Genomic DNA, 26860 nt, shown 5'->3' on the forward strand with positions numbered 1-26860 from the left:
GACATGTTAAATTATATGAGAAGTACTGTTGGAGGAATGATGAATCATCTCAGGTTATATTGTATGGTTGATGCTTCTACTGCAGATATCCTAAAAATTATGTGGAATACATGAAAATCTGATATGTCCTGGTAAAATGTCAGTTATAATTCTAGTTACCTACCATGTTAAAGTGTTACATGTCACAGCAATGACCAGGTTTCTTTGTCAATGGCAAGTTAACCAAATTTTAAACATGTCTTCTGTAGTTTCACTCTGATGTCTTTGCAAGAATACTGCTACTTCAAGATTTATGGAAAAGACTTTTCTAAGGTTAACCAAATAAACATATTTTATTATTAACAGTAAGCTGGTACCAGACTGGAATTTGGTCGTCTCTCTCTGTTAAGAGAAAAAGTTTTCTTAGAATACAGCTTTTGATCACAGATTGTGAATTTCTTTGCCTTTAAGTGATTTATATTTGTTTCTAAAATCTTTTGTTCCTTTGTTAAATAAGCATTATTTCACCATGATCTATAAAAATTATGGTAGATGTAGACAAAGCTTATTCTGTTTCTGCAAAAATTAACCCCTGTCAATTTAAAACATGGCAATAATCCACTCAAAGAATGGTCCACTCAAATCCACCCTTTGAGTGTACCACTCCACTCAGAGTCTACACAAAGACTCAGACACAACTGAGTGACTGAATTGAACTGAGTCTACTCCTAAATTGGGGAATTAAAAATTGGTGAATAGCTGCTAATCAGAGTCAGGGCTAAGGTAAATCCAAGATGACCACTTGGATTTTCCCAGGTCCCTGACAAACCTCATTTTATTTGATGAGTTAAAGCCTTCTCTGGCTACAGGGTTAATGTCCTCACAATAGAGGAAAAAAAAAAAAAAAATATATATGCTTCATTGAATATTAAGTTCTAGCTTTGTTTACTAAGGTCTGTTTACTAAGACTCACTTCTGAGATAGTTGTTATATCGCTAAAAGGCTTAATTTGATTGCCACCAAGCTATAGTCTGCCTAGTCAAGGCTATGGTTTTTCCAGTAGTCATGTATGGATGTGAGAGTTGGACTGTGAAGAAAGCTGAGTGCTGAAGAATTAATGCTTTTGAACTGTGATGTTGGAGAAGACTCTCGAGAGTCCCTTGGACTGCAAGGAGATCCAACCAGTCCATCCTAAAGGAGATCAGTCCTGGGTGTTCATTAGAGGGACTGATGTCGAAGCTGAAACTCCAATACTTTGGCCACCTGATGCGGAAAGCTGACTCATTTGAAAAGACCCTTATGCTGGGAAAGATTGAGGGCAGGAAGAGAAGGGGATGACAGAGGATCAGAGGATTGGATGGCATCACCAACACAATGGACATGGGTTTGGGGGGACTCTGGGAGTTGGTGATGGACAAGGAGGCCTGGCGTGCTGCAGCTGATCAAGTCACAAAGAGTTGGACACAACTGAGCAACTGAACTGAAGCTACAGTCATTTAACAACTAAGTCAGATGACCTGGGCATATACCATGCTATACCTAATGGAAGTTCTTGACTTAAATTCTTACTTATGATCTTACTAACAACTGCTGCTGCTGCTGCTAGGTATATTATATTCTATGTCACCTGTTTCAGAAACTTGTTTCTTATGTTACCAAATGAATGACTAAGCCTATGATAAAATGCTGATATGCAGTTCCATATGAGATCAACTATTTTAATAATGTAACTCTAGACACGGGAAGAAGTAACAGGAGGGAATATTTTCCTGGACCAAGAGGCCAGTAAAACATGGATGGTCCAGAGACTTTTGCTACTCACAAGGCCTGGTCTAGTAACAGTACATTGAGTGACCTATCAATGGAATCTTCACTAGACTTGGGAATGAGCCTTCCCCGCATTGTGGGACACAGTGGCCATGAAATGCCTCCAAAACACGGTCAAAAATGTGGCTATGAAGGGGACCTGCTGACTGGACGTTGGTAATTGCCAGATGCCTCTACAAAAATTAAATCATGACCACTGCAAGCTGCTGAGCTTCAACAGCCCCTAAAAGAAGTTCAGGGTAGAGATCAGAAATAAGGCACTTTGTGTTCTGTGAAAAACTGGAAGAACAGGCCTTCAGATAGTCAGATGTTTTCAGGTCAAGATTTTTATGAGCCCAAATTCTTGCATCCTCTCATACCTAGAGAAACACTAACGTTACGGACCAATGTTTGGTCTTGGTTCTCCTGGTGAGCCCCTCAGCAGTTTTTCTACTTCTTTTAAGCTTTAGGCCATGTTTCTTTAACTTTCTTGTTAAGTTTGTTTCTTCTAGAATACAACAAATACATCTCCAAATAGTAATACTAGAATATCCCCCAACCAACATCCAGACAATGCTGGAACAAGCTGCCTTATCATTTTGTGGACTCTCACCTCCTTCTGTAAATGCACCCTGGCAGAAAGTGGGCACTGGGACTCAGGACCCCACAATGTCCCTGCTCGGCTTGAAGAAGCCAGAGTGGTCATTGCCCCATTCCCCAGTGACTTGTGTCCCTGCGGTCTGAGACAAGGATAGGGTAGGTAGACAGGTAGTCGTGAGCAGGGTGTTAACCGGCCAAAGTGTGGCCCATAAATAAAAAGAGGGGGGAATGTGGAGCCCTATACCAAGGTCACAGGAAAAAAATCTCTGGAACTGACCAAGCCCCATAGCAACTGTTGCCATGATCCTCCGGATCTAAACCGGCCAGTACCCTAACCCCATAATATGTAAGATACCCACCCTACTGTCCATCCTATAGCATCCTACTGCTACTTCTAAGTCACTTTAGTCGTGTCCGACTCTGTGCGACCCCAGAGATGGCAGCCCACCAGGGTCCGCTGTCCCTGGGATTCTCCAGGCAAGAACACTGGAGTGGGTTGCCATTTCCTTCTCCAATGCATGAAAGTGAAAAGTGAAAGTGAAGCTACTCAGTCTTAGCGACCCCATGGACTGCAGCCTACCAGGCTTCTACATCCATGGGATTTTCCAGGCAAGAGTACTGGAGTGGGCTGCCATTGCCTTCTCCTATAGCGTCCTAACCAATCATCTAATGCCACCATTCCAGTGGGAAGTTTTTCTGTCTTAAGGCTATGGAAACTGGCTGTAAGCCTGCAAAAGCATTTGGCTCTCCCCTGAAATGGCCAGCTGTTTTAACAGCAGCTCCCACTCTAATAAAGTTTATCCTCCTCCTCATTCTGCCTCATGCCTCGAAATTCTTTTCCAACCCCCACACAGACCACGACACTTACCACAGGATAAAATTACCACAGGGAAGATAGTACACAGTCAGCCGACAGTCAGAATTTTGAACTGGAGAGTGATTCCAAAGCCCAAGCTGTTAATCAGGAGACTGCAGTTTAAGCCTCTACAAATTGCTCGGTGATTAAAACTGCTAATTATAAGAGGGGAGAAAAAGATGATTAGTCAAGCCAGCTTCTTCGGCGGCCCTACCGTTGGACTCGGCCGAAGCGGAATCTCTGTAAGCGGTGATGTCCGCAGCCTACAAGCCCGCTCAACCCGCCTCCCCCAAGGCCCGAGCCGGCTGTCCAAGCACTATTTGGCTTCCGGATCAAACCTGGAATGATCGCACAGCGTACGTTTCCAAAGGAAGCACTAAGGCGGACTGGCGCCGGGGCACCGTCTGCCCACGCTGGCCAAACACGCACGCTCTCCGCTCCCAAGACTCGCTTCCCCAAACACAGCGCTCATCTGAGGGAAACGCGCGTGCGCCCTGTCAGCCAATGGCGTGCGGCCCTGCGTCCGCCGCTCGCCCTCTAGCGCCTGCTCTGCCTCTCTGCTCCCGCCTTCCCGCCCCGCCCCCATCCAAATGTGAGGGCGGATGTGACGACAGCTCCAAGTAGAACGGAGGCGGGTTTCTTTTCGGCGCCTTTCTTTCTCCGGCGGAAGCGATTGGCTGGCGGGGAGCGAAAGAGGCGGGACAAGTTGCCGCGGGTTCAGTGCCGCCACTGGAACTGGGAGATGCGGCGCAGGGGCTGTCGCTGTGTTGGTTTTTACCCGAGTCTCGTCTCTCACTACGGTTTCTTCTGCGGCTTCGATCATGCTGTTACCTTCGGATGTAGCCCGGCTGGTATTGGGTAAGCGCTGGCGCGGGAGGGAGGGGTACTGGATCATGCTAAGCCGGACGGAAGGACCTTTGGAGCCAGAGGTTTTTCCCAGGGAGGGGAAGCTTTGGGGCTTTGCCTCCCCACCTACAAGTTCAGACTAGCGGTGAATCTTCTTCAGTGGGAGGCTCGGGCGGTTTAAGTTTCTTTATATGTGAATGCTCCTCTCTTCCGAGACTCTCTGGCGAGGGGCGGCTGAAGAGAAACTCCGGGTGGAACACCTGAGGCCCGGATTTGGAGGGAAAGTCAGGCCTGCACATTTAATTAGAATCCTGCAGGGGAGTTGCCTACGTGATGGATGGACTGCGTGTTCTTCAAGCTTGGGCTCACTTTCCCGTGTCAGAGCTGGGGCCGAATAAGGAAAAATAAAAGACTTCCCCAGCCACCTAGCTTTAGCGAAGGACCTTCCTGACGGCCTTCTCGTAACTTGCCTTTAGAGCGACGAATTTGGAACGAATGAAGTGATCCTGCCTCTCTGTCCCCCAACCTCCTGCAAGAAGTCGTAGAATGTAGAGGTGTGAAACGCCAATTTCATACTTTTAAGACAGCAGCAATTCCTTTTTTTTTTAATTAGCAAGACTTTTAACTGGAAATGCCTTCCAGTTGAACGTATTCTAGTCCTAGTTTTTCCTCAGTTTGAAGAGTGACACTGCCAGTTGTCAGGGTGTATTGTCTGTGCAGGAAACGGGTTTTGTTGTTTGTCCCCTGAAAGAATAAAGAGTATTGTATTGCTGGGAATGAGAGCCACATAAAACTCAAAACCGAGCCAGATTTACAGACATCATATGTGAATGGTTAAATGGTAAACATTTGTTCTAAAACTTCCCTTGGTATCCAAAGGCCATTACTAACATTATTTTACTGTCAGAAAAATTCATTTCTTATTCCCTTTTTAAAGTATTCTGCCCTGTCCAAAAAAAGAAAAAAGTTTTTACGCACAGAATCTTGACAGGCACATTTTGCAGGAAACTTTAGAGGGTAATGGTTCTAACCATCTGTTTTTGGAGAAAATAATCACTTAAATTTAAACTCATATTTTGTTAATGTTTGGTTAATATTTTGCCCACTTTATCAAAACTGAATATCAACAGTTAACCTACATCGAAAGAAGAAAGCTGTCTATCTTGTAATTGTTACATTAATTAGGCTTATTTGTAAACAGATCCAAAATAGACTTTCACAAAATTCACAATAAGACTGACATACTTTATTATGGTAGCTGTCCTATTTGCTTTGTGGGATGTTTAGCAGCATCCCTGGCTTCTATCCGTTAGATGCCAGCAGGGACCCAGTTCCCACCTTCACCCAACTGTGAGAATAAGTGTCCAAATGTTGCCAGTATATTTCCTGAAGGGCAAGGACCACTGGCCTTAAGAAAGCAGTACGATTTTCTAACTGGAGTAATTTAAACAAACTTGTGAGTATTCTCCTAGACTTCCTTTTTCTTTAAAAATGGATAAAAATTACAGTCATTGTTTCTTATCCTAAAATTCTTGTCATTCACATTCCATTTTTATTGCCACCAGTCCTAACAGTATGCGTCCCATTTCTCCTTTGGACTGTTTTCATAGTTTCTCATATAGTCTTGTAATTCATCTTATTTGTGGTTACAAAAATCTGCCTAAAGCATTCACACTACACCTCCAGTTCTAATCGTTGAAAGAGCTGTGCACTTACCAGAAATTTCAAGTTGTGCAAAAGAATATATACTACCAAAAAAAGCAAATATCACCACTCTTGCTTTTTCGTTTAGCATTATCATGTCACCACGGAGATCTATGAATCACAAAACTTAGTGGCTTAAAAATTAACAGTTTTATTCTTTGCCATGATTCTTCTGTCAGTACTCCCTCCCTCTCAGTACTTCTTCACTCCTTCTCATTGTTGCCCCTTTTGTTCATCATGTTCTTGCAGCAAATCTTTGGTTGCTTAGTATGTTCCAGGCACTGTGCCAATTGCTAAAAATAGAGTTCTCCCCTTAGAATTTACATAATTAGGTTTTTTACCCTTACCACACATACCAAAACACTTTCCTAGACCCCCCACCTCTTATTTTATCTAATGCTCTATGTTACCCTTTTACAAGTCAAATTTATTCAAAGAATAAGCTCTCCTTAGTTACTGTACTTCCTTACTTAACTTTCATTCTTCAACATACTACACTGACTTTTGTACCTCACTACTTCATTTAAATAGCCTTGCTACTCGGCCATATCCAGCTATTGCCTTGCTAGAATTTCTTTAAATATTGTACAGGTCAAAATATATACGTTAAAATGCCATTTGTTGTTTCTGGGCCACCAGTTTTGGTTTTTATGTCATACAAGGTATTCTTCGGACCTGATCCTACAAGTCTCTTTTGCTTGATCTCAAGTTCTCAACATATGCCCTATGCCCCAGGCATTCCAAACTATTTGCAGTTTCTCCAGATACTCTTGTTAATGTATTTTGTTCCCTCTGCCTGCAATGTTTTTCTCCTTCTCTTCCTAGTACACTTGTATTTAAGGTTCAGGTCAATTGTAATCTCAAACTGTTTCCAGCAGGTACAGTTAGTACTTTCTCCTTACATGCTCTGGTGGCATTGTAGATTACTTGTATTATACTCTCTTTGTTTTATTGTAGCTGTGTGTTTACTTACTCTTTTTTTTTTTTTAATATGAAATTTAACCCTTCATGCATTGGAGGAGGAAATGGCAACCCACTCCAGTGTTCTTGCCTGGAGAATCCCAGGACGGCGGGACCTGGTGGGCCGCCGTCTATGGGGTTGCACAGAGTTGGACGTGACTGAAGCGACTTAGCAGCAGCAGCAGCCATTTTTACAATTCTGTGGCATTAAGTACAATCATATTTTTCTGTAACCATCACCATCTCACTTGTAGAACTTTGCCTTCCCAAACCAAAACTTACTTTTTGACCTATTTAGTATTCTTTGTTTGTGCATGCTCAGTCATGTCCAACTCTTTGTGACCCCCATGGACTATAGCGTGCCAAGGTTCCTCTGCCCATGGAATTTTCCAGGCAAGAATACTGGAGTGAGTTGCCATTTGCTACTCCATTCAGTATTTTTATTCTAGAATTAATGTACAGGCTTCAAGAGTTGTGGGAGGCCCCAAACTATCTGTAAAGTTTTATGTACAGGTGGGGCATTTTTTAGAGGTAAGGTATCCAGAACTTTCTGTAGATTCCTAAATAAATTTGTTCCTTTCTGTATGAGTCAGCATCCATTCAGGAAAACTGAAACTAATCTGAGTATTTAGCATGGAGGAATTTAATGAAGGAATTGGTTACACTGGTGAAAAGCTAAGAAAATGAGCAGCTTACATGAGCCAACCTGGAGGGCAGTAAGCAGGAAACCACTCTGATATCAGGAGGACAAGTAGAGATGAAACCCAGAGGCTGGTTTCACTATGTGAAAACTAGAAGGTAGACTTGTCTTATATGGGAGCAGTAGTAGAGGAAATTCTACGAGGGTAAAGAGGAAATGGGAGGAAAAAACCATGGCTCCTAACAACTGCCCTCCAGTCTCCCACTGGTGCTTCCCATTGATGGAACCCAGTCAGAAGCCAGCTGACATGGAACCCAGGAAATTGTCTGCAGGGGTGTCAGGTTTCCTGAACTCCAGTACAGAGCAGGGGAAGCAGGCAGAGTAGATTTGAAGGCAAACAACCAGGACTGGCATACCCTGCAAAAGTTGAAGAGCCACTGGTTCTATTCACCTTTGCATCACTGTATCACTAAGACATAGATATTTAATAAATATTTACAAAGGTGTAGCTGTGATCATGACCTTCCCCTTTGTCGACTGAATAATATCTGTCACTTATTCAGATTCTGTTATTTATTCATAATCATATGTCATTGCTGACATTTACAGCATTTTATGATCCTCACCCCTTCTGTGTTTTCAGTTGTATTTCCAACTGTTCTCTATCATAGATTCTGTGCTTCATTCAAACCAGGCATGTTCTTCAAACATGTTCCATATATGCTTTCCATCAGCTTGGTTGACTCATCTCTTCCTTGAAACGTGTGTAATATTCCCCAAGTCAGTTTATACTTTCTCTAGCCCCTATAAAATAAGTCTAATTGTCTTACCACCTTTGCTTTTTATTACAGTTATTTGCATATATATCTTCTGGGTCCTTGTAGACTATAGCTTCTTTTGGAGAGATTTTCTTTGTTTTTGTGGATCTAGTAATATAAAGCACTGGAAGTTAAGTCTTAAGATCTTAAGGACTTTCCTGGCAGTCCAGCAGTTAAGACTCCACCCTTCCATTGCAGGGAGCACAGTTCCATCCCTGGGCAGGGAACTAAAATCTCACAAGGTGCATGGAGGGGTGGTGGGGATGGGGGAATCTCAAACTACTGATATTTTGAGGAAACTATTACAATATGTAAAGGAAATATTTTCAGATAAGGGGATTAGCTCACTCTTGGTTTCTTCATCAGATGCATCTCTCTTTATCTTTCCCACTCTATAAATAAGAGAGGGCGGAATCTTGGCATCCTCATTCCTAAAATTCAAAACCCTAGATTTTGCTATGATGTTGTCTTTTCCTTTTTCAATTATGTTTTCCCTTCAGTCTATCTTATTACTCATTACTGGGGGCTTCCCAAGTGGCGCTAGTGAAGAAGAACCTGCCTGCCAATGCAGGAGACAAGAGATGCAGGTTTGATCCCTGGGTCGGGAAGATTCCCTGGAGGAGGGCATGGCAATTTATCGTTTCCTCTCTATAAATAGGGATAAGAGAGGGCAGACTCTTGGCATCCAAATTTCGAAAATTCAGAACCCTAGATATAGCTCGGATTTTACCTTTTCTTTTTCAGTTATGTTTTCCCTTCAGTCTATTTTGTCATTACCTCCACTGAAAAGCAGGCACAGGACAATATTAAGAAAAAAAGAAATTCAAGTTACCTATTTGAACATAGGCCAGTAAGTTTATACAAAAGATGTAGTTATCTTACTCTAAATTTTTTTAAAGGAATAAAAAGAAAAATTAAAACATTTTGATTGAAGAGTAATTGTTTTTTTTTGATAAAAGATAATTGGTCTCTATTTTGTGTTTTCATTGTAGCATTTTAGAGTTCAGATAATTTGTACCTAAAATTTCCCCCATTGTTCTGATTGAGAACTTGTACAATAGGTACGTAAGGATGATAAATAAGCTTTTTGTAGGCAATGTAAATGTAATAATAAATGAGCATAAAGCAATCAGCTGTCACTTTAACCTTATTTTGGAACTTTCTGGACAAAAGTAAACCAGAATACATCAAGCCTGAAATGGATATTCTAGATAGTCCAAAGTTGGGCTTATTTTTTTTAAGAGCAGAAGACATACATCTCAGATACTGCTACTTAAAGATGCATTTTAACTTTTTAAACACTTGTTAAAAGACATTCTATCTTTTTAACAAAGCCTTTGCTCAGGTGTAGACTATACAAAACTATAATATGAGAAGACAAAAACTGTCTGAGCTTTGGTGATTCTTTTTTCTGGCCGCACTGCTTGCAGGATCTTAGTTGCCCAAACAGGGATTGAACCCCAGACCTCATCAGTGTGAAAGCACAGAGTTTAACCACTGGACCACCAGGGAATTCCCACCATATTTTCTAGAAAAGTTAACTGTATATCATTACATTCAGTCTTGGGCCGTGTTTCTCAAACCTTATTTTGCTATTTTCCCTAAGTACCCCTTGCATGAAATTTTAGTGTTATAAATATCAGTATCAGTTCAGTTGCTCAGTTGTGTCCAACTCTTTGCGACCCCACAGACTGCAGCACACCAGGCTTCCCTGTCCGTCACCAACTCCCGGAGCTTACTCAAACTCAGGTCCATCAAGCTGGTGATGCCATCCAACCATCTCATCCTCTGTTGTCCTGTTCTCCTGCCTTCAGTCTTTGCCAGCATCAGGGTCTTTTCAAAGGAGTCAGTTCTTTGCATCAGGTGGCCAAAGTATTGGAGCTTCAGCTTCAACATCAGTCCTTCCAATGAATATTCAAGACTGATTTCCTTTAGGATGGACTGGTTTGATCTCCTTGAAGTCCAAGGGGCTCTCAAGAGTCTTCTCCAACACCACAGTTCAAAAGCATCAATTCAGCGCTCAGATTTCTTTATGGTCCAACTCTCACATCCATACATGACTACTGGAGAAACCAGGCTTTGACTAGGTGGACCTTTGTCGGCAAAGAAATGTCTCTGCTTTTTAATACGCTGTCTAGGTTGGTTGTAACTTTCCTTCCAAGGAGTAAGCATCTTTTAATTTGATGGCTGTAGTCACCATCTGCAGTGATTTTGGAGCCCAAGAAAATAAAGTCTGTCACTGTTTCCATTGTTTCCCCTATTTGTTCCATCTATTTGCCATGAAGTATTGGGACTGGATGCCATGATCTTAGTTTTTTTAATGTTTTAAGCCAAGTTACAAATAGACTGTTTACATATTGTATGTATACCTGTGATTTATGCATAAAAGACATATTTAATTCATTCTCTTTCCTCCCCAGTACCAGTTGTCACCCCCTTGGGGCTGTGTCACTGTTTTTGAGAATACCTGGTCTTAGAGAAAAGCAAATCTACTTTAAGGAGTTAGATTTCATGCCATTACCTATTACAAGCCCCAAGTGATTACCAGTGTATCTGGGGTGATTAGTACTTTTAAAACTTTCTACCGTAAAAAGAAACAGTTTGGGGTCTTTGATTTAAATTTTGAAGCATATAAAGAAAAAGCACTGACTGCCCTGTTTCCACGATGACTCTAGTGGTCTGTAGGCTATAGTGGACTATAGTGGTCTAAATTTCTAAATTCATGAAACCCTAGTGGTGGCTGACTTAACTTACTCCAAGTAATGTGACTGTCAGAAAGCCAATCATAAAAACTGATTTCAGCTGGCTATAGTTTTATAAGGGTTTATATTGGATTGTTTTATTTGTGAAAAATGAAAAAAAAAAAAGGGAAATAGCCATCTTTGATCCACCTAATTTCACATCAAAGGTGATTTTATATTTTCAGTGATGGGGATATTGAAATAGTAGTATCTGAAATAAAAGGTTTCTTCTGATTTCTAAGTGTTTTTGCACACTCCAAACCACAGTGTCTTTGGTATGTTTATTTCTTCTATAGCATTAATTAACAAGAGGTTGGAAAACTGATTCATCAGCAGTGAGTACAAACTGGCGCTTGCACGCATGCATGGTCACTTCAGTCGTGTCCGACTATTTGTGACCCTGTGGACTGAGTCCACTGGGCTTCTCTGTCCGTGGGATTCTCCAGGCAAGAATACTGGACTGGGATGCCATTTCCTCCAGGAGATCTTCCTGACCCACGGATCAAACCCGGGTCTCCTGTGTCTCCTGCAATGCAGGTGGATTCTTTACTGCTGAGCCACTGATGAATGGGTGCCAGCATCCCAGCCAGTGCATATGTGTGTGCGCTTAGTAGTGTCTGACTCTTTTCAACCCCATGAACTGTAGGGCCCCAGGCTCTTCTGTCCATGGAATTTTCCAGGTGAAAATACTAGAGTGGGTTGCCATTTCCTTCTCCCTAAAATGGGACGATTTCCTTGCCCTTTTCTTTTTTTAATGCTCATATATAATAATTTTGCAGGGCTTCTCAATTTTTTGACTTGTAGGGCCTGGTTAAAGATATTATTGTCGGTAAATTTTATAATTTTAAAGTTGAGAAAAACCTTAGTAATAATTGCCTTGCATGCACACATGCTAAGTCACTTTAGTTGATCCGACTGTGCGACTCTGGACTGTAGCCTGCCAGGCTCCTGTGTCCATGAGATTCTCCAGGCAACAATACTGGAATAGGTTCCCATGCCCTCCTCCGGGGCATCTTCCCAACCCAGGGATTGAACTTATGTCTCTTATGTCTCCAGGGTTGGCAGGCAGGTTCTTTACCATTATCGCCACCTGGGAAGCCCCAAAATTGGCTTAGTAGTTATTAACTATTAAAGTGAAAGAGGAGAATGAAAAAGCTGGCGTAAAGCTCAACATTCAGAAAACTAAGATCATGGCATCTGGTCCCATCACTTCATGGGAAATAGATGGGGAAACAGTGGAAACAGTGTCAGACTTTATTTTTGGGGGCTCCAAAATCACTGCAGATGGTGATTGCAGCCATGAAATTAAAAGATGCTTACTCCTTGGAAGAAAAGTTATGACCAACCTAGATAGCATATTGAAAAACAGAGACATTACTTTGCCAACAAAGGTCCGTCTAGTCAAGGCTATGGTTTTTCCTGTGGTCATGTATGGATGTGAGAGTTGGACTGTGAGAAAGCTGAGAGCCAAAGAATTGATGCTTTTGAACTGTGGTGTTGGAGAAGACTCTTGAGAGTCCCTTGGACTGCAAGGAGATCCAACCAGTCCATTCTAAAGGAGATCAGCACTGGGTGTTCTTTGGAAGGACTGATGCTAAAGCTGAAACTCCAGTACTTTGGCCACCTCATGTGAAGAGTTGACTCATTGGAAAAGACTCTGATGCTGGGAGATTGGGGGCAGGAGGAAGAGGGGACAACAGAGGATGAGATGGCTGGATGGCATCACCGACTCAATGGACGTGAGTCTGAGTGAACTCCCAAGAGATGGTGATGGACAGGGAGGCCTGGCGTGCTGCGATTCATGGGGTTGCAAAGAGTCAGACACGACTGAGCAACTGAACTGATACTGATACTGAGGTAAATATATTATAAAGGGAATCTAGCATCTTGTAATAGGAGTATGATATATAGAGAATTCAAAGAAAAAATTCTCTGAGGAAGTGATAATTACTTCAGTAGACCTGAAGAATGAGTTGGAATTAGCTAGGCTAAGAAAGAACATCCCCAGTGGCTCAGCTGTAAAGGACTGCCTGCTATGCAGGAGATGTAGCAGGAGCTGTGGGTTCAATTCCTGAGTCAGAAAAATCCCCTGGAGGAGGGCATGGCAACCCACTCCAGTATTCTTGCCTGGTAAATCCTATGCACAGTTCATGGGGTTGCAAGAGTCGACAAACTTAGCAAGTAAAAACAGCAATGACACCAGCCTCTCCCTTTGGAATTTCCCTGGTGGCTCAGATGGTAATCTGCCTACAATGAAGGAAACATGGGTTCAATCCCTGGGTCAAAAAGATCTCTTGGAGGAGGAAATGGCTACCCACTCTAGTACTCTTCGGCTTCCCTAGTGGCTCAGATGGTAAAAAATTTGCCTGCAATGCAGGAGACCTGGGTTTGATCCCTGGGTTGGGAAGAATCCCTGGAGAAGGGAACAAATACCCACTCCAGTATTCTTGACTGGCGAATTCCAGTCAAGGAGCCTAATGGGCTGCAGCCATGGGGTTGCAGAGTCAGACACAACTGAGCAACTAACATTCACATGCAAGCTAAGAAAAGATAAGCTGCCCAAGCAAAGGCAATAGCACATACAGTGTTCTTGAAATAAGAGCATTCATATACTGAAAAGATGTTCAATATTGCTACACTAATTATTAAGAAATAAAGTACCTTCTCACACACTGGTCAGAATGGCCATTATTAGTAAGTTTCACAAACAACAAATGCTGGAGAAGGTGTAGAAAAAAAGGAACCCTCCTACATGGTTGGTGGAAATGTAGGTCAGTGCAGCCACTATGGAATACAGTATGGAGTTTCCTCAAAAAACTAAAAATAGGATTGCCATATGATCTAGAAACCCTACTCCTGGGCATGTATCCAGACAAAATGGTAATTCAAAAGGATAACACATATGCCTATGTTTATAGCAGCACATTCACAACAGCCAAAACATGGAAAAAACCTAAATGTCCACTGACAGATGACTGGTGGTACATATATACAAAGGAATGTTACTCAGTCATAAAAAAGGATGAAATAATGCTATTTGCAGCAGCATGACTGGACTTGGAGATTATCATATTAAGTGAGTCTGTTTTGGTGATGGCCATTAAAAAGGCATGAAATGCTTTCATCATGGTTTTTATTTGTATTTCCTAATGGGTAGGAGAAGGCGATGGCACCCCACTCCGGTACTCTTGGCTGGAAAATCCAATGGACGGAGGAGCCTGGTAGGCTGCAGTCCATGGGGTCGAGAAGAGTTGGACACAACTGAGCGACTTCACTTTCACTTTTCACTTTCATGCATTGGAGGAGGAAATAGCAACCCACTCCAGTGTTCTTGCCTGGAGAATCACAGGGACGGGAGAGCCTAGTGGGCTGCCATCTGTGGAGTCGCACAGAGTTGGACACGACTGAGGCGATTTAGCAGAAGCAGCAGCAGCAGTGATGTTTAGCATTATTTCACATATCAGTTGACCTTTCCCTTTCTTCTTCGGAGAAATGTCTCTTCAGGTCTCTCACCCACTTTTTAACTGGATAATTTGGTTTTTTGCTCTTGAATTGTATTGAGTTCTTTATTTTGGTTATGAATCCCTTATCAGATATATGCAAATACTTTTTCCCATTCCACAGGTTGTTTTTTCATTTTGTTGATGGTTTCTTTTGCTGTACAGAAGCTTTTTAATTTGATATAATCAGCTTGTTCATTTTATGTTTTGTTACTTGTGCTGCTGCTGCTGCTGCTGCTGAGTCGCTTCAGTCGTGTCTGACTCTGTGCGACTCCATAGACGGCAGCCCACCAGGCTCCTCTGTCTATGGGATTCTCCAGGCAAGAACACTGGAGTGGGTTGCCATCTCCTCCTCCCATGCATGAAAGTGAAAAGTGAAAGTGAAGTCACTCAGTCATGTCCGACTCCCAGCGACCCCATGGACTGCAGCCTACCAGGCTCCTCCATCCATGGGATTTTCCAGGCAAGAGTACTGGAGTGGGGTGCCATTGCCTTCTCCGTGTTACTTGTGTATTAGGTGTCAAATCCAGAAAATCATTGCCAAGACCCATATCAGGGAGCTTTTTCCTATATTCTTCTAGGAGTTTCATGCTTTCAGGTCTTATGTTTAAGTCAGTCCCTTTCAAGTTACTTTTCATGAGTATTGTAAGACAGGGGTCTAGTTTCACTCCTTTACATGTGAATATACAGTTTTCCTAGCACCATTCATAGAAGAGATGGTCTTTTCTCCATTAAGTATTATTGGCTCCCTTCTCAAATTTAGTTGACCGTATATCCTGGGGATTATTTTTAGACTCTCAATTCTGTTCCCTGGTCTATTTTTATGCCAGTACCATACTAAATACTCTGTTAATTATGACTTTATAGCCTATTAACTAGAGTTTTTCTTTTAAACAGCTATTTTATAATCTCTGCTTTGTACTTCAGCACAAATTGGTGTTTCTGGCAAGGCTGCAGAATTCCATAATGTTCATCTGAAGTTGCATCTCTGATATGAAATTGCTATAGTGTTTAAAACAGCAGTTTTAATCAAAAGTTCAGAATTTACTGATATTACTGAATTCCATTTTATTTTTCATTTAGGATACTTACAACAGGAGAACCTTACTTCTACCTGCCAGGCTTTTATTTTGGAAAGTTCAGACTTAAAAGAATATGCAGAACACTGTACAGATGAAGGTTTTATCCCAGCCTGCCTACTGGTGAGTGATTTGTTCCTTAAGGAAGTATTTCATCATTGACCAACATAAGACACTATAAACACCGTCTTAACAAACATTGACCATAGGATTTTTGCAGAAACTAACTCCTTTGGCCAGCGATTTGTTATGTAAGTCAATATTGAAACGCTCCTGTCAATAGTATTCAGGTAACAAAATACATATTAATATGAGTCTGACTGATATTGTGTTAAAAATCAACTCATTAGCAAAAACCAAATGGGCAGAAATTTGATAGTTTGTATTCATGCGTAAGTGGAAAGACCCAAAGAAGACTAGCTTCTTTTCCCACATTTATGTCAAAGCTGGGAAGTGAATTACAACTTTGATTTTGAGAATCAGTTTTAAAGTGACACCCTCATTTCTAATTAGTTTCACAACTGCTTGTCCTGGGGCTCACTTGTTTATTGCCTGTTAGGGGCTAAATATTTGTATCCCTGCATAATTCACATATTAAAATCCCATCCCTCAGTGTGATGGTACTTAGAGGTAAGACCTTTAGAAAGTATTAAGTTTTAGATTAGGTCATGCAGTTGAGACCCTCATGATGTGGTTTGAAAAGTGAAAGAGAAATCTCTGTTTGCACACACCAAAGAAAGGCCATGTGAACACATATCAAGAAGGGGAATAAGGCCAGGAATTTGGTCCTCACCAGGAAGCAGATCATCTGGCAACTTGATCTTGGATTTTCCAGCCTTCAGAAAGAACAATGAGAAATAAATGTCTGTTATTTAAGCCACCTGATCTATGACATTATATAGCAGTCCAGTCTTTCCTATATCTGGCTTTCCTGTAGTTGCTTACTTCAGAAAAGTATAAAACAGATATTTTGATATCTAGTCACCTGTTTTTTAAACATCACTAGACCAATAGAGCATTGTTTGTTGGTATTGGTGGATATATGCTAGAACTACATTATTTGAAATGGTATTTTGTCGTTTTATTTTAAACATAGATCCTTAGATTCATTTCAGCTGTCACAGACAACATGATCATCTATGGAGGAAACCTTAAAAAAAAAACCTGTAAAATTGCCAGAGTTTTAGCAAGGTCAGAGGATACAAAGTATATAAAAGTGCATCATATTTCTTTATACCTACAATGAACAATTTTTAAAATATATATATATCATCTACAGTAGCACTCAACAAACAAAAATAAAATACTTATGTAATAAGGCTAACAAAGTATCCATAGACTCTGTATGCTAAAATTTGTATGAAAGAAATCAAAGACTTAAATAAAAGGAAAAATACACTGTGTTCATGGAATGAGCAACTCAGTACTATTAAGATGTCCATTCTCTACATTTTGATCTATACATTTATTACAGTTAAAATCCCAACAAGTAATTTTTTTGTTTGTTTTGAAATGGCCGTTTATTGAATATATCTGCCTGCAAGGTACCATGTACATCCTTTTGCTGTTTACACAGTTTTTTCAAGAATAAACAGACAAACTATATCTAACACATTTGCTTAAGGGGAGTGTGTCTAACAATGTGACACACAAGTCCTTGTGTCTGCCTAAGGGAAATATAATAAGTCCTCTACATATAAACCTTGAAATTGCAAACTTTCAAAGATGCAAGCATGCCACTTACTACCAAGATATCACTGGACCATTTTTTTCAAGAGAGCAAATAAAATTGAATCCATCAAGGAACCAGAACCTGCGCCTTCAAAGTCAGGTGTGAGTGAAATTGCAGGTTTCCCTCCATCTATTACTGACAATCCTTCAGCTCTACTGTATCCCACCTTCACTTCCTCCTCCAGTCAGTAACTTTCTTCTTGCCTTTTGGCTCCATGCCAGCTGTTGTACTACTGTTCTTTTCAAAGTACTGTAGTATAAGATTGAAAATGTTTTCCTTTTTTTTTTTTTTTTAAAGTAAACTCAAAACTGTTTTCTTTCTGTTTATTTTTTATGTATTATTTGTGTGAAAAGTATTATAAACCTATCACAGTGCAGTACTATATAGCCAATTGTGTTAATTGGGTACCTAGGCTAACTTTGTTGGACTTACAAACATGCTCTTGGAATGGAACTCATTCACACGTAGGAGACTTAATGTAATCAGCTTTCATTTTGATACCAATTAGGATGTGATTCTCCTAATTTACGAAATATCTGCCAGGAACGTACTCGTCATCGGTAAACTGATGATAACATCTTATAAATTATACATATCGACAGCTCTTGACAGCAGGACCTCATTTAAACTGATATTCATAGCCCTTTTTAAAAGTCTAAGTCTGTGTAACTGTTTATCCATTTAGTTGTAGAAATGTTAATATTATATTGTGGGATACTGCCCCAATCCCAACAGTTATTACATAACTCTGCAGTTTATATAATATGTATCATATTATACATAATATGCAGTTTATATCCATAATCTGAAATTTAAAACACATGTAAGAGTGATGCTGATAATGGGGGAGGCATTGCATATATGGAAGCAGGGGTTTATGGAGAATCTCTATACCTTCCTCTCAATTTTCTTGTGAACATTAGATGCTTTTCAAAATTAAATAGCACATATAATCCCAACAGTTTCAGGGATTTGGGGTCTTCACTGCCAATGACTTGATACTCTTGGCTTCTTCATTTATTTAATGACAGTACTTTTAAAGAATGAGAGTGAGTATTCAGGGAAAACTACTCAGTAAACTTTTTAGAATTCACATCATAAAATAAGGTTTATTCCAGAAATAATTTATCCTTCCCACCAAATACTTCATATAATTATTTGTCAAACTACAAAAAACATTGTTCCAAAAAACCAAAGAAGTCCTAATCACATTTTTAACATTAACTTATATTCCAGTATCAGATTGGTTTATATTGAATTGGTTAATTGCCAGTAGTTGATTTTTTTATAAGTAGCACCCAAATGAAAGATAATTTTTCCCTTTATTATTTGTAATGCCTTTCTTTGTCTTTGTTATACAGTCTCTTTTATCAAAGTATTGCTACCCCAGCTTTCTTTCCATTTCCATTTGCCTGGAATATCTTTTTCCATCTCTTCATTTTCAGTCTATATGTGTCTTTCGATTTGAACTGAGTGTCTTGTAGACAGCACATACCCACATATAACCATCATACTAGCTTTATAGTAGATGATCCACTACTTTTACTATATGTTTTTCTTTACCAGTGAGGTTTTTTTTTTTTTTTAATAATTTTCTTATTTCTAGCTATGGCCTTTACTTTTCCATTTAAGGAAGTCCCTTTAAACATTACTTATAAGGCCAGTTTAGTGGTGATGAACTCCTTTGGTTTTTGAACGTCTAGGAAACCGTATCTCTCCTTTACCTGGCATGTGAATTTTCTGCTGAAATATCCTCTGATCATCTTTGTATATCACGAGCTGTTTTTGTCTTGATTCTTTTAAGATTCTCTGTTTAACTTTTGACAATTATATTGTGTCTTGGTGTGGGTCTCTTTCATTTCATTTTGTATGGGAGTATATGCTTTCTGTATTTGGATGTCTTTTCCTTTGACAAATTAGGCAAGTATTCAGCCATTTTGTCTTTAAATAGGTTTTCTTTTCTTTCTCTCTTCTGCTTCTGGAAACCCTGTTATGGGAATATTAGTGTGCATGATGGTGTCCCAGAGATCCTTTAAACATCCTCATTTTTTTCAGTCTTCATTTTTAATTGGGTGATTTTCACTATGTCTTCCAGGTTGCTGATCCATTCTTTGGCATTCTCTAGTCTGTCGATTCTCTGTAGTGTTCTTTTCACTCTAGTTATTGTGATCTTCAGTCTTTATTGGTTCTTATATTTTCTCTTTGTTGAAGTTCTCCCTTGAGTTCATCCATTCTTCTCCAGAGTTCAGTGAGCATCTTTTTGACTATTATAATAAACTATCTGGTGAACTGATAATCTCTGTTTTGTTAATTAGTTCATTTTCTGAAGTTGAAAGGTACTTCTTTGTCTCTTCATTTTGCCTAACTTTCTGTATTTGTTTCTATTATTAGGTGTATAAACTGTGTTTTCTGGTCTTGAAAGAGTGGCCTAACGTAGAAGGTGTCCTGTGGGCTCAGTAGTACAATTCCCCTGTCACCAAAGCCAGGTGCTCTAAGGGTATGCATTGTGTGGGCTGTGTGCACCTTGCTGTTGTGATTGAGTTGCAACTGCTGTGGGTGTGCTGGTGAGCAGGGGCCTGAGGCCCAGCCACTACTGTTGCTGGCTTGCTGATGAGCAATGCTGGTCCCTTGGAGGAGGAGCACGGGTACCACTTAAGTAGTATTGTGGAAAAATAACCCAGATAGTTCTTAAAAAGGATATGTTCAAGGACTCACATTGCTTGATCTTAAGACTTAACTAACCAGCAATAGTAATCAGGATTGAACGGCATTAGGAAATGGTTAGGCATTGGATCAGTGAAACAAAATACAAACTTCAAATGTGATTTTTGGCAAAAATTCAGATAATTCACTGGAAAAAGGACAATCTTAACAACAAATGGTGATAGGACAATTAGACAACCAGATTTAAAAAAGAAAAAAAAGAACCTTTACACATACCTCATAAAAAGTTAACCAGTCTGGATAATAGATCAAAATTGTAAAACATAAAACCGTAAGACTTCCAGAAAAAACATAGAACAAAATTTGTGCAGTCTTGGTTTTGGTAATGAATTTTTAGGCATGATACAAAAAGTACTGACTGTAAAATAAAAATTTGATAAATTCAACTTTATAAAAATTTAAAATTTTTGCTCTATAAAAAACACTGTTAAAAGAATGATAGCTATAGAGTAAGAAAAAGTTTTTGCAGCTCTGAAAAAGGGATTGTGTGTAGAATATATAAGAAACTTTTTTTAACCGAATTTTTTCTTTAATGGGCAAGAGATCTGAGGACCTGTCCCCACAAAACTATAGGACTGGCAATAAAATGAAAAAAGTACTCCACGTTATTAGCTGTTAGGAAAATGACCGTTACTACCCCAAGCAGATACCAATACATACATGTTAGAATGGCTAGTATAAAAAATAATTTTTAAATTGCTGCAAAATCATACAGCTGCTTTGCCCAACAGCTTCGCTGTTGTTTTTAAAGTTAAACAACCGAGTCCCATGTGACCTAGCATTCATATACCCAGATATTTATCCAAGTGAAATGGAAAACTTATATTCACACAAAAACATACTGTTTATGTGTGATGTCAAAAACTGAAAATAACCAAGATGTCTTTCAACAAGTAAGTGAATAAACTGGTGTGTTCTTCTTACTAAGCAGTAAAAAGCAGCACTGATGACTCATATAATAACATGAACAAATCTTAAAATTCTTCTTAGTTCTTCTAAGTAGGCAATTTTAACAAGTAAGTTCATACAGACAGTGGGGGCCAAGCTTCTCACTCTGTGAGAAAGAAAATACAAATAAGCATGAGACCTGTGGTGTTAAATTATACAGTCAGAGATATCAATACAAATTAATGTTTATTTTAATATATGTACAGATGTATTCAGAAATAATGTGGAGTAGCCTGTCTGTGTTTTTTGTGTAGCACTGTGTGCTGTGGGGTCCTAGCTACAGTGATAACCTAGTAACTACCAGCAAATCTACCACCCAGATCCTTACTTCTCATTGTTCTGGAGGCTGGGAAGACCAAGATGAAGTACTCCTGTTTCAGTTTCTGGTGAAGGCTGTCTTCCTGACTTATAGACAACCTCCTTTTTGCTGTGACCTCACATGAGTTTGTGTGTGCTAGTCGCTCAGTCATGTCTGACTCTTTGCAGTCCCATAGTCTATAGCCCACCAAGCTTCTCTGTCCATGGAATTTTCCAGGCAAGAATACTGGAGTGGGTTGCCATGTCCTTCTCCAGGGGATATTTCCACCCTGGGATCAAACCAGGGTCTCCCATTTGATCCCACCCTGGGATCAAACCAGAGGATCCTTTACCCTCTGAGCCACCAGAGAAGCGCTATATGAGTTTATGAGGACATAATTCATTATATAGCATTCATTCAGTTATTTTTTAGCTACTAAAAGCAAGTTATAATGACTAGGTTAGTATTAGGCAATTCCTTAACTTCTCAGACTTTGAATAACATAAAAGCTACTGTACTGCAACCAACTATATGCACATAAAATGGACAACCTAAAAGAAATGGGAAAATCCTCAGAAAGGTACAATCTCCTAAGACTGAACCAGGAGAAAATGGAAAATATGAACAGACCAGTCACAAGAGTTGAAATTGAAACTGACTAAAACACAAAGGTCCAGGACAAGGTGGCTTCACAGGCGAATTCTATCAAGCACTCAGAGAAGAGTTAACGCCTATCCTTCTGAAACTATTCCAAGAAAATTGGAGAGGAAGGAACATTCTCATACTCATTCTGTGAGGCTACCATGACCCAGATACCAAAACCAGATAAGGATACCACTAAAAGGAAAAATTACACATCAATATCACTGATGAACACAGATGCAAAAATTCTCAACAAAATGCTAGCAAACTAAATCCAACAATACAGTAAAAGGATGATATACCATGGTCAAGTGGGATTTATCCCAGGAATGTAAAGATTTTTCAATATCCACAAATCAGTCAGTGTGATACACCACGTCAGCAAAATTGAAGAATTAAATACTATATGATCATCTCAATAGATATAGAAAAAGCTTTTGATGAAATTCAACACCCATTTATTAATATGACAAAAACTCTCCAAAAAGCAGGCATAGAGAGAACCTATCTCAACCTAATAAAGGCCATATACAACATACCCACGGCTAACATACTCAACAGTGAAAACCTGAAAGCAGTTTCTCTAAGATCAAGAAAAAGACAAGAATGTCCACTCACCACTTTTATTGAACATTGTTTTGGAAGGCCTACACACAGCAGTCAGAGAAGAAGTGAATCTAAATTGAAGAAGAAGTAAAACCATCACTGTTTGCAGATGGCATGATCCTGTACATAGAAAATCTTAAAGATGCTACCAGAAAACTAGAGCTCATCAATGAATTTGGTAAAGGTGCAGGGTACAAAATCAATACACAGAAATCTGTTGCATTTGTATACACTAATAATGAAAGATCAGAAAAAGAAAGAAACAATCCCATTTACTATTGCATCAAAAAGAATAATAAAACACCTGGGAATAAACGTACCTACAAAGGCAAAAGACCTATATTCTGAAAGCAGTAAGATGCTGATGAAAGAAGAGACACAAACAGATGGAAAGATACAGCCATGTTCTTGGATTGGAGGAACAAGTACTGTCAGAATTGACTATACTACCCAGTATAATGTATAGATTTGATGCAATCCCTATCAGATTACCAGTGGCTTTTTTTTCCTCCCTGGGACATATGGGATCTTACTTCTGCAATTTAGGGATCAAACCCATATCCCCTGTATTGATAGTATGGAGTCTTAACCACTGGACCACCAAGGAAGTCCCACCAGTAGCATTTTCACAGAACTGGAACAAAAAAATTTTTAATTTTATGGAAACACAAAAGACCCTGAATAGCTTAAAGCAGTCTTGAGAAAGAAAAACAGCTGGAGAAATCAGGCTTCCTGACTCTTATTAGACATCTAGAGTCATCAAAAGAGTATGGTACTGGCACAGAAACAGAAATATAGCTCCATGGAACAGGATTGAAAGCCCAGAAATAAACCCTATGGTCAATTAATCTATGACACAGAAGGCAAGACCATACAATGGAGAAAAGAGAATCTCTTCAATAAATGGTGCTGGGAAAACTGGACAGCTACATGTAAAGGGTTGAAATTAGACAGTGTCTGACACCATATAAAAAAAATAAACTGGATTAAAGACCTAAATGTAAGACCAGATACTATAAAACTCCCAAAGGATAACATTGGCAGAACACTCTTTGACATAAACGGCAGCAGTATTGTTTTGGATCCATCTCCTAGAGTAATGGAAATAAAAACAATAATTAAAACAATGAGAACTACTTAAAAGCTTTTTGCATAGCAGAGGAAACCATAAGCAAATGAAGAGGCAGCCCCCAGAATGGAAGAAAATATTTGAAAACGATGCAGCTGATAATGGATTAACCTCCAGAATTTACAAATAGTTCATTCAGTCAATAAATAATACAGCTAAATCTAAAAATGGGCAGAAGATCTAAACAGACATTTGTCCAAAGAAGACATGAAGATGGCTAAGAGGCACATGAAAACATGCTCAACATTGCTAATTATTACAAAATGCAGGTCAGTACTACAATGAGATATCACCTCAAACTAGCCATCATCAAAAAATCTACAAGCAAATGCTGGAAAAGGTATGAAGAAAAGGGAACCCACCTATAGTGTTGATGGGGATATAAATTGGTACAGCAACAATGGAGAAAAACTAAAAATAGAGCTTAAAAAAGCTAAAAATAGAATTACCATCTAGAAAATTCATTCCTGAACATATATCTGGAGAAAAACATGGTTCAAAAGAATAGGTGCACCACATGTTTTGTAAAGCACTGTTTGCAATAGTCAAGACATAGAAGCAACTTAAATGTCCATCAACACGTGAATGGGTAAAGAAGATGTACATAAACACTATGGAATATTATTCAGCCATTAAAATGAATGAAATAATGCCATTTGCAGCAATGTGGAAGGACCTGAAGATTACCATGCTAAGTAAGTTAGAAAGACAAATATATCACTTATATGTGGAAACTAAAGAAAATGGTACAAGAGAACTTACTTAGTAACAGACTCACAGTCTTAGAGAACAAACTTATGGTTACCAAGGGGGAAGGTGGGGAGGAGGGATAGATTGGGAGTTTTGGGTTGACATGTGCACAATGCTGTAATTAAAATAGATTATCAATGGATATGAGAGTTGGACTGTGAAGAAGGCTGAGTGCCGAAGAATTGATGCTTTTGAACTGTGGTGTTGGAGAAGACTCTTGAGAGTCCCTTGGACTGCAAGGAGATCCAACCAGTCCATTCTGAAGGAGATCAGCCCTGGGATTTCTTTGGAAGGAATGATGCTAAAGCTGAAACTCCAGTACTTTGGCCACCTCATGCGAAGAGTTGACTCATTGGAAAAGACCCTGATGCTGGGAGGGATTGGGGGCAGGAGGAGAAGGGGATGACAGAGGATGAGATGGCTGGATGGCATCACTGACTCGATGGATGTGAGTCTGAGTGAACTCCGGGAGTTGGTGATGGACAGGGAGGCCTGGCGTGCCTCAATTCATGGGGTTGCAAAGAGTCGGACACAACTGAGCAACTGATCTGATCTGATCTGATCAACAAGGAACTATATAGCACAGGAAAAACTGCTCAATATTCTTTAATAACCTAAATGGGAAAAGAATTTGTAAAAGAATAGTTACATGTATATGTATAACTGAATCATTTTACATCTGAAACTAGCACAACATTGTTAATCAACTATACTCCAATATAAAATAATTTTTTTTAATAATACAGAACAATAAAATAGGAATCTGCAATGAAAGTTCGGGAGAGGAAAGAAAACTAATTAGCTACTATGTGTTAGACATTGTCTTAGATATATTACGTATATCCTCAATCTTCAACACACAAAAAAATTGTATTAATTAAAAAGTCCTGTGTCTGTTTTTATATATGAAAGTAAGCCTTAGAAAATCTGGGTAATTTTTCACACATACGGTAAATGTAGAACCTAAATCCAGAACTGTCTGTTCTAAAAAATCCTTGCTTTTCCCTGTTCTATTATATGACCTCAAACTTGAGTCGATTAAAACCTGCCCTTTATTATTGATACAAAGGTGGTGGGGGATGGGGTGACTTTATGAGATGATAGAAGTGAAAATAGAAAAGGTACTGATCCTTGGAAAGGATATGTCTTACACTCAGGTTTTTTGCTTTTTTTGGCATTAAAAGGGCAGAAAGAAGTAGGTCCTTATTTGTTTGACTGGATCCCTACCTCCCAAACTGAAAACTGCATTCCTGCTATTGTACTATCTTAGCTAAAGAAACATAGTCACGATATCTTATTCAAATAGACAAGCTTCTTTACCCACAGAAGAATTCAGTCCTTGAGGAGTGACTATTTTCATTTTTGATGACCTGTGCTGTGCTTATTCGGAGAAGGCAATGGCACCCCATTCCAGTACTCTTGCCTGGAAAATCCCATGGATGGAGGAGCCTGGTGGGCTGCAGTCCATGGGGTCGCTAAGAGTTGGACAGACTCAGTGACTTCACTTTCACTTTTCACTTTCATGCATTGGAGAAGGAAATGGCAACCCACTCCAGTGTTCTTGCCTGGAGAATCCCAGGGACTGGGGAGCCTGGTGGGCTGCCATCTCTGGGGTCGCACAGTCGGACACGACAGAAGTGACTTAGCAGCAGGAGCAGCAGCAGCTGTGCTTAGTTACTCAGTTGTGTCCCAACTCTTTGCGACCCTGTGGACTGCAGTCCTCCAGGCTCATCTGTCCGTGGGGATTCTCCAGGTAACAATACTGGAGTGGGTTGCCATTTCCTTCTCCAGGGATTCTTCCCAACCCAGGAATCAAACCCAGGTCTCCCACATTGCAGGCAGGTTCTTTACCATCTAACCCACCGAGGAAGTCCTTTGATGACCTACTCTTTACCATTTCCTTATCGATTAATTTTTAATCTATATCTTTTAGTAACTTTTATGGTGAAATATTTCATAGTGGGAAATTATTGGTAGTATTTTATGGTTTTGGTAATGCTTGATCTTTTTCTTTTCAGTCTTTATTTGGAAAAAATTTGACAACAATTTTGAATGAATATGTAGCTATGAAAGCAAAAGGTAAGAATTCAGGTTCAGGGTTTTTTTTTTTTTTTTTTTTTTGTCAGTTTTATACAGCATTTATCTAATTGTTTTAATTAGAAGTGATTTTTTAAATTTTGAAATAATTTTAAAAATTCACTGAGAGATAGCCAATTAAAGTCTGTTTATATTGAGTGATAAATATAACTAATACTTTCCTAAATTAGTGTCTTGAAGAGGAAAGTTAAATTTATTCTCTCATATTCGTTATTTCCATAGTTTGCAACATATTAAGAAAAGATTCAGCAGTAAAGAATTAAGTAGTACAGTTGATAACATTTTAAAATGGAAGCTTCACATTATTGAGTACTGTTTATTGCAACACTGTGCTAGGTTCTTTCAGAGGTTTTATTTCAGTCCTTAAAATAATCCAATGAGAGGTATTGATTTTTTAGATCTATT

At 39.4% G+C, this 26860-nt stretch overlaps 2 protein-coding genes across 14 annotated transcripts in view; one reads left to right on the forward strand and one right to left on the reverse strand.

The window, feature by feature from the left end:
* The window catches only part of ATM (ATM serine/threonine kinase), a 149539-nt gene extending 145804 nt beyond the window's left edge, over nucleotides 1–3735 (reverse strand). For 8 of the 11 annotated variants that reach the window (XR_011467070.1, XM_070384265.1, XM_070384266.1 and 5 more), the window contains exons 1-2: nucleotides 3580–3717; nucleotides 3254–3396 (exon numbers count right to left, since the gene is read on the reverse strand). The gene's annotated coding sequence lies outside the window, so the exon portion shown is untranslated. Of the gene's footprint in view, nucleotides 1–3253; nucleotides 3397–3579 lie in introns of all 11 variants that reach the window. The other 3 variants (XM_070384262.1, XM_070384263.1, XM_070384264.1) reach the window with 3 other exon arrangements.
* A 183-nt stretch (nucleotides 3736–3918) lies between these two features.
* The window catches only part of NPAT (nuclear protein, coactivator of histone transcription), a 61097-nt gene continuing 38155 nt past the window's right edge, over nucleotides 3919–26860 (forward strand). Inside the window, exons 1-3 of one of the 3 annotated variants that reach the window (XM_005903799.3) lie at nucleotides 3919–4099; nucleotides 15534–15652; nucleotides 26377–26437. In XM_005903799.3, the coding sequence (XP_005903861.1) occupies nucleotides 4063–4099; nucleotides 15534–15652; nucleotides 26377–26437 (217 nt within the window). In that variant the 5' untranslated portion in view covers nucleotides 3919–4062. Of the gene's footprint in view, nucleotides 4100–15532; nucleotides 15653–26376; nucleotides 26438–26860 lie in introns of those variants that run through there. The other 2 variants (XM_070384272.1, XM_070384273.1) reach the window with 2 other exon arrangements.

The sequence above is a fragment of the Bos mutus genome, chromosome 15 (assembly GCF_027580195.1).
Source record: "Bos mutus isolate GX-2022 chromosome 15, NWIPB_WYAK_1.1, whole genome shotgun sequence".
Taxonomy (NCBI): Eukaryota; Metazoa; Chordata; class Mammalia; order Artiodactyla; family Bovidae; genus Bos; species Bos mutus.